Source organism: Lolium perenne, chromosome 2 (assembly GCF_019359855.2).
Source record: "Lolium perenne isolate Kyuss_39 chromosome 2, Kyuss_2.0, whole genome shotgun sequence".
Lineage (NCBI taxonomy): Eukaryota > Viridiplantae > Streptophyta > Magnoliopsida > Poales > Poaceae > Lolium > Lolium perenne.
The window spans coordinates 295,331,161-295,338,339 of record NC_067245.2 but is presented as its reverse complement, the minus strand read 5'-3'; the positions used below and the strand labels follow the sequence as shown (position 1 = coordinate 295,338,339).

The 7,179-nt window shown below is 49.3% G+C and overlaps 1 protein-coding gene across 2 annotated transcripts; it reads right to left on the bottom strand.

Moving 5' to 3' along the window:
- Nucleotides 1–213: 213 nt before the first annotated feature.
- Nucleotides 214–2,885, bottom strand: LOC127336169 (F-box/LRR-repeat protein At3g26922). 2 transcript variants are annotated; one of them, XM_051362955.2, is made up of 4 exons: nt 1,838–2,885; nt 1,561–1,710; nt 1,094–1,449; nt 214–533 (listed from the first exon to the last, which is right to left on the bottom strand). In XM_051362955.2, exons 1-4 carry the CDS (start codon nt 2,777–2,779, stop codon nt 521–523), a joined length of 1,461 nt encoding a protein of 486 aa, XP_051218915.1. In that variant the 5' UTR covers nt 2,780–2,885; the 3' UTR covers nt 214–520. The 2 variants fall into 2 exon arrangements, with proteins under 2 accessions (XP_051218915.1, XP_051218914.1); XM_051362954.2 differs by lacking the exon at nt 214–533 and having other exon boundaries at nt 680–1,449.
- Nucleotides 2,886–7,179: the final 4,294 nt, after the last annotated feature.

The following is a 7,179-nucleotide window of genomic DNA, read 5'->3' as shown; positions in this document are numbered from 1 at the left end:
GCATCTTTGAAAATCAAGTAAACGAGTGACTAACAAAAATAAGGAACATTATACAACCATTGTCTTAGGTACCATTGCAGCAACATAGCAATTTTACAGCATCAACAAAAAATAGGGAAGCATTGTGGACGCTGAACAACAGAAAATGTAAGCAATGATATAGAAGGGTTACCAGACCTTTCAACAGCATAGAGCTCATTGTCAAACTTCGCAAGGCCATACAAAGGGTCTGTTTGGATTGTAGCCGGGCTCTGCCAAGCCAAAATTTTGGCGTTGACTGCGGGCGCGCCGCTCGTTCGGATTGAGGCCAACTTTTCGGATCCCTGCCAAAATTTTGGTTCTTGCGTTCACTTTTCAGCCGGCTCCTGGGTGAAACCACAGCGGCAAAAAGCTTCGCCAAATAATTGGCGCGGCCCAATTTTGGTAAGGCTAATGTGGGCACCATCCAAACAGCTCCAAAGTTTTTACCCCTTATATAAACCCTGATACTCTGAGCAGTTTTCAGGAGTTGTTTCAGAACTTACAACACACACCTGTTGTTCCAGAACATACAACGCACCAGCACATTCAGCAGTGAAACTAAGCACAAGTGTTGCCTAATTGTAACATCAACAGTCAGACCACAGAAATTAAATTGAGTGCACATACCAACATGCGTAAGCCACACGCACAGGCCACGGAAACCACATAGAATGCAGAAATAATAGTTATCATTCAGATAACAACATGAGCAGGTCACAACCACAGTAAAGCTACGTAAATCACATTACATGCAGATGCAGGTAACAGTATATCGAAGTCATGAAAAATTGAGAAGTCTTTTGCATAACCCTCTGTTGCTAAACCCCAAATTTCCAACACTCAAAAACACTGCTGACTAACACTGCATCACTTCCCTTGACAAAAAAATGAGTCGTTCAAAATAATGCTCTAGCAGCAGCTAATGAACGCTCCATCACTGCCTTGACAAATAAATAGGTCACTCAAAACTCAAACGATGATGCTCTCTAGCTGCTAAGTGCTAACAAATGCTCTCTCGGTGCCTTAAGAGAGGAATGGGTCGCTGATAGAAAGATCAGATGCTCTGCTGTACCTCCAAACATGACCACTTGCACGTCCTCGGACCTCCAAGGAAGTTGTGTCCAACACCTCAGTGGCCCACATTCTCTTGGAAGCCAACGGCTGCAGTTTGCGCTTGACCTCACTCACCATGATAGGATCCGGACCAGCCAACACGACTATCACCTTCTGCAGCAACACCGCTCTCCCAAGGACCAGCTTCAGGAACCCAACCTGGTTTGTCCCGCCGTTGAACTGATCGAACACCACCTTCTTGACATGCGACTCCACGCATTTGATCGGACCGACACCCTGCCAGAATGTAGAATTGATCTTGTCCCCAGCCTTGACTTCACCCGGGTCATCATAGTAGTCAGTGTCATTGTCGGACTGCAAAATTAAAGCGCGCAATTCAGCGAAAGATGGAACAGAAGTAATAAAAATTCAATGCTTGTGATGACGCAAATTGTGAATGCAGAGAGCCAGAGGGTAAAAACTCACAGCCATAACGTGTAAGGTCTCTACTTCAGGGAAGCATCTCAAGAAAGTCAGCAAAGTTCTCACTTCCTCAGAGACTCTGAAACGCACCTTCAAAGCTAACACCTTGACGCTTGGAACCACTGCATTTGGGCTCACATTTGTCACCCCAGCCTGCAAATCATCGCACAACGATCAAAATCAATGCAAATCAGACCAGCACTCAACGATTTGTCTAGCCGGTCACTGGGAAACGGCTTACATTGTGGAACAGAGTGATATAGGAGAGAAAAAATGCAACCTTGATGATGGTGTTGCCGATCTGAAGCACATGGGTGGCCGTGTCCAAGTAGCCGAGCACGGCGAGCTCAGGAGCATAGCCTATCTTGACGTTGATTTTCCATCCGGCCTCGGCGGGGTGCGTGCAGTAGATGATGAGACGCTGCAAGCGCGCGGCGGCCATGACGGCGACCTCGTCCGCCAATGAATGCCAGAGCAGCAGGCAGCGGAGGCTGTGGCTGCCGATGCGGACGCGGTCGGGGTAGCAGTAGTTGGAGATGAGCGCCAAAGTCTCCAGCTTGGGGCTGCACGCGAGCACGTACTCCAGGTCGCGCTCCTCCGTGATGCCGTGGCAGATGCCGAGCTCCTGGAGGTGGGGGAAGACGTCGGGGCTGCGCGGGAGGCCGGTGGTGAAGGGGAAAAGCCAGACACCGAGGTAGAGGCGGCGGAGCGAGGCGCCGCAGGAGAAGAGGGATGGGGGTAGCTGCACGGGCACGTCGAAGGACAAGGGGCGGTTGACGAGCGTGAGGTCCTCGACGCCCTTGTCGGCGAGGAGGCGGAGCCACTCCGCGAGGGCGTCCTCCTTGGATGCGTCGATGAGGTTGTTGGCGAGGCGGACGCAGCGGAAGGGGCCTGGATGGGAGGCGAGGATGCGGGACACCGCGGCGGCGGGGGCGCTCCAGTCCATGGGGCGGCCGTCGGGGAGGAGGTGGCTGTCGTCGAGGACGAGATGGGTGCCGCGCCAGAGGCCGCGCCAGCGCTGGGAGAGCGCGTCGGTGCGGGCGGCGTCCTTGACGGGCAGGCGGGAGACGACGTTGCAGAGGAGGTCGTCGGAGAGGGCGCTGATGCGGTCCTCGCCGCCGCCGTCGTCGGAGATGGCGGCGGAGAGGAAGGCGGCGGCGGAAACCGGGGAGGACGGGAGGCAGGCGTGCATGATGTCATCGAGCCAGGGGGACGTCGTCATGGCGACCGGCGCCGGCGTAGGAGAGAGAGGCACGCGGCGGTGGTCCGGTGCCGCGGTGGGGAGCAGGTGTTGCGTCCTTCCTTCCGACCAGTGAGAACTGAGAAGAGTCGTGTTTTTTTTTTTCAGAACAAATGAATGGGTTTGGTCTCACTCGCTAGGGTTTTGCGTAACTGGGCCGGAGCAGGATTTCGCGTCTGTGGATTTGGGCTGGAGGAAGAAGCGTCTGTGCTCATGTGTGCTACCACTACCAGCTACTCCAGCTAATTCTAAAATCACCCTAAAAAAAGCTAATTCTAAAAAAACCAATTCTAAAAAAGCTAATTCTAAAGAAAAATACCAGCTGCAGTAGACATTGTCCGCTCAAAAAACACTTAGAGGTTGTTTGGATCCGACATTTCATTTCATTTTGCATAAATAAAATGAATTTAAACTTTTAGATGTATTTCTTTTCATTTGAATTGATATTTCAACACCAATGACTTGTTTGCCCGACATACATAATTATAACTGAAATGAATTTCACTACGGAATTGATACATAACGAAAACATGATCTTTGCAAAACAAGAAATGTGTGTTCAACATGAAATGAATTGCAACACATAATAATTCATAACATCTTGACCTCACAACACAATTTCATAATGAACACATAGATTATCTCATCATCCACAACTACATATACCATGTTCAATTCCATAAAACAAAGATGCATTGAGACAAGAAAAAACAATGTCCAAAGTATTTGTGCTCCGCTTTCATCAATAGTCCTTACTCCTGCTCTAGCAGAATTATCCGTTGAGTAGAGTGTGCTTATTATGTCCCAGTATTAGATAACCTTGTACTTATAGGAAGCTACATGGGGAGGCCCTCATTTCCACCGTTTCCTTCTCTCTTTCCCCCTTCTCTTGAGAGTCACCTCCCTCTTCCTGGCTCCTCTCCCTCTCCTTTCCGACGGCCTCGCCGGCCGGAGACGACGGGGTAGAGGAGGTCGGCCACCTTCTTTACATAATAGCAGTAGTAGGGTTAGGTTTAGTTGTAGTTTGGAGTTTGCCCGTGTGGAGAATGGCGTGGTGCCCTTTGGGGTTTGGTCGCCGATGGCTGCTGGTGGTTCTTCTGTTGTCCATGGCGCTCGAGCGGATGGAGCCGGAGATGGGCGGCGGCGGTTTCTCTACTCCCCCTCTCAATAAGCTCGGTTTCATCCCAGATCTGGTGGTGATGGTGGTCGCCGGGAAGGAGGTTCCTCGCCTTCTCCTCGATCTGTGCTGCTGGGATTGTCTGCTGCTACTTCATACAGGAGTTCATACTCGGTGGCCCAACATAGGACGCCAACCTTAATGGCCAAAAGGTGGCTCCCTTCGACGCCGACGATGTTTTTCGGCGTCTACTCAACCTCCAGGTGGAGGCCTCTTCAAGGACTGGCGGTGGCGTCCCTCTTCTTCCCAGTTCCAAGTGGTGCCATCCCGGCACTGGCGATGAAGGCCACAACGGCAATCATGTGTGCTCAGGCGGTGGTGGAGGACCCGTTTGACAAGGGATTAACTTGTCAATGCCAACGGGTTGTAGACTAGGGTTTAGTTGGAAGTAGAGGGCATGTAGATCTCGAAGGTTTCAGCCGAAAAGTACTCGACGATTACGAAAACTAGGGTTTGTGAGACAATGATTCGATGCTTTCTTTGTCCCTCGACTCCCCCTTATATAGGAGGTGGAGCCGAGGGATTCGTATTGTACAAGTTACAGAGTCCGGGAGGGTTTCCAACTCATCCCGCAAGATTACAAATATTATCTCCTAATACAACTCTAGCTTTCCTTAGTAACAACTTGGGCTTCCGATTCTTCTTATTCTTCGAGTCATGGGCCTTCAGTAAACCCCGGGTACTATCTTCGGCAGGCTCATTGGGGATGCCTATGTCAGTAGCCCCCGAGATTTTGCTTGAATCGTAGAGTCAGGGAAAATCTCCACTGTTTATATTTATTCAACAACTTTAAACTTCTCTATATTTTTTCATATGAATTTCTATATTGTATAGGGATAATGGTAGTTGGGGCTAGTTCATCTGACGGATCAGGTACTAGTTAACAGCTCTAGTGGCAATCCGCAAAAACCTACTTCAAGATCACGTCCCTGGACATGATCTCGGGATACTGGTGTAAACTTCGACACGTGCCGCTTAAGGTCTTACCATTCTGTCGAGTCTCAGTCATATTTATCGGGTACCTAACGCGTCCGTTAGGATTTTTCTTCGTATCTATTGATACGGATAAAAGTAGCAAACCGACGTCAGAGACGGCGCCACGCCACACAGAACGGATCTGGGGTCTTACCTTCGCAAATTTTGCGGCATTCAGAAATTGTTCGCAACTTCGGCGTTCTGAGAATATATTGTCGAGTGCTTATTCGGCTGTTGGAATGGCACATTTTATTGAGTCAACGGATGACTTATATTGCTCTCCCGATGGGAGTATATGTAGAGTTACTTATAACTCGAAATATACTCTCTTGTTCTTCTATCTTTTCTTTTTTTTTTTATAATTTCATCGGGCACGCGAACAGCGTTCCCGATGGGAGTAGCCCCCGAGGCTACTGAAAGAACATTTCCCGCCCTTTTGGGTTTTGTGTGTTTGACGTCAACACTATGTATATTTTTATGTGTGTTGATGTAGACAGGTACAAGCCATCAAAAATTATGTTGGATCGGTGTATTGGTTTAGCTGTTCTGAAGTTCTGCAGGTTTTCTGTTTCTGGCGGAAGTTCCGGCCTAATCTGGCGGAAGTTCCGGCCTGACATTTTCAGCAGAAGCTTCTCAGCGCCGTCTGTGCTCAGTTTTCTCTTCAGGACCGGAAGTTCCGGTGGAGTTGGCCGGAAGTTCCGGCCAGCGGAACTTCCGCCCAACTTCCGGGCAAGTTCCGGAATTCCGAGTTTGAGGCTCTGTAATGTCCAGTAAGGTTTTCGCAAGTTTCCGGAACTTGGCCGGAACTTCCGGCCACCGGAAGTTCCGCCCAAGTTCCGCCCCTTCTTTTGCTTTGCAGGTTTTTTATCAAGGGCGGAAGTTCCGGTCCGAGCGGCCGGTACTTCCGGTGGAAGCCGGAACTTCCGGCCACCCTGGCCGGAACTTCCGGTGTTAGTGGATTTCGTCCCCAACGGTCAGATCTGAAAGCTCCACCCATATAAATAGCTTTCTCCTCCAAAGGGACAAGTTGCTCAATCATTGCAAGAAAAATCTGCCAAGCTTCATCACTGATACGTCTCCGACGTATCGATAATTTCTTATGTTCCATGCCACATTATTGATGTTATCTACATGTTTTATGCACACTTTATGTCATATTCGTGCATTTTCTGGAACTAACCTATTAACAAGATGCCAAAGTGCCAGTTGCTGTTTTCTACTGTTTTTGGTTTCAGAAATCCTAGTAAGGAAATATTCTCGGAATTGGACGAAATCAACGCCCAGGGGCCTATTTTTCCACGAAGCTTCCAGAAGTCCGAAGACGAAACGAAGTGGGGCCACGGGGTGCCCAAACCCTAGGGCGGCACGGCCCCCCCCCTTGGCCGCGCCGCCCTGTCATCTGGGGCCCCCGTGCTCCCTCCTGACTTGCCCTTCCGCCTACTTAAAGCCTCCGTGACGAAACCCCCAGTACCGAGAGCCACGATACGGAAAACCTTCCAGAGACGCCGCCAACGCCGATCCCATCTCGGGGGATCCAGGAGATCGCCTCCGGCACCCTGCCGGAGAGGGGAATCATCTCCCGGAGGACTCTACGCCGCCATGGTCGCCTCCGGTGTGATGTGTGAGTAGTCTACCCCTGGACTATGGGTCCATAGCAGTAGCTAGATGGTTGTCTTCTCCCCATTGTGCTATCATTATCAGATCTTGTGAGCTGCCTAACATGATCAAGATCATCTATCTGTAATTCTATATGTTGCGTTTGTTGGGATCCGATGAATAGAGAATACTTGTTATGTTGATTATCAAAGTTATATCTATGTGTTGTTTATGATCTTGCATGCTCTCCATTACTAGTAGATGCTCTGGCCAAGTAGATGCTTGTAACTCCAAGAGGGAGTATTTATGCTCGATAGTGGGTTCATGCCTGCATTGACACCTGGGACAGTGATAGAAAGTTCTAAGGTTGTGTTGTGCTGTTGCCACTAGGGATAAAACATTGATGCTATATCTAAGGATGTAGTTGTTGATTACATTACGCACCATACTTAATGCAATTGTCTGTTGCTTTGCAACTTAATACTGGAAGGGGTTCGGATGATAACCTGAAGGTGGACTTTTTAGGCATAGATGCAGTTGGATGGCGGTCTATGTACTTTGTCGTAATGCCCAATTAAATCTCACTATACTCATCATGATATGTATGTGCATGGTCATGCCCTCTTTATTTGTC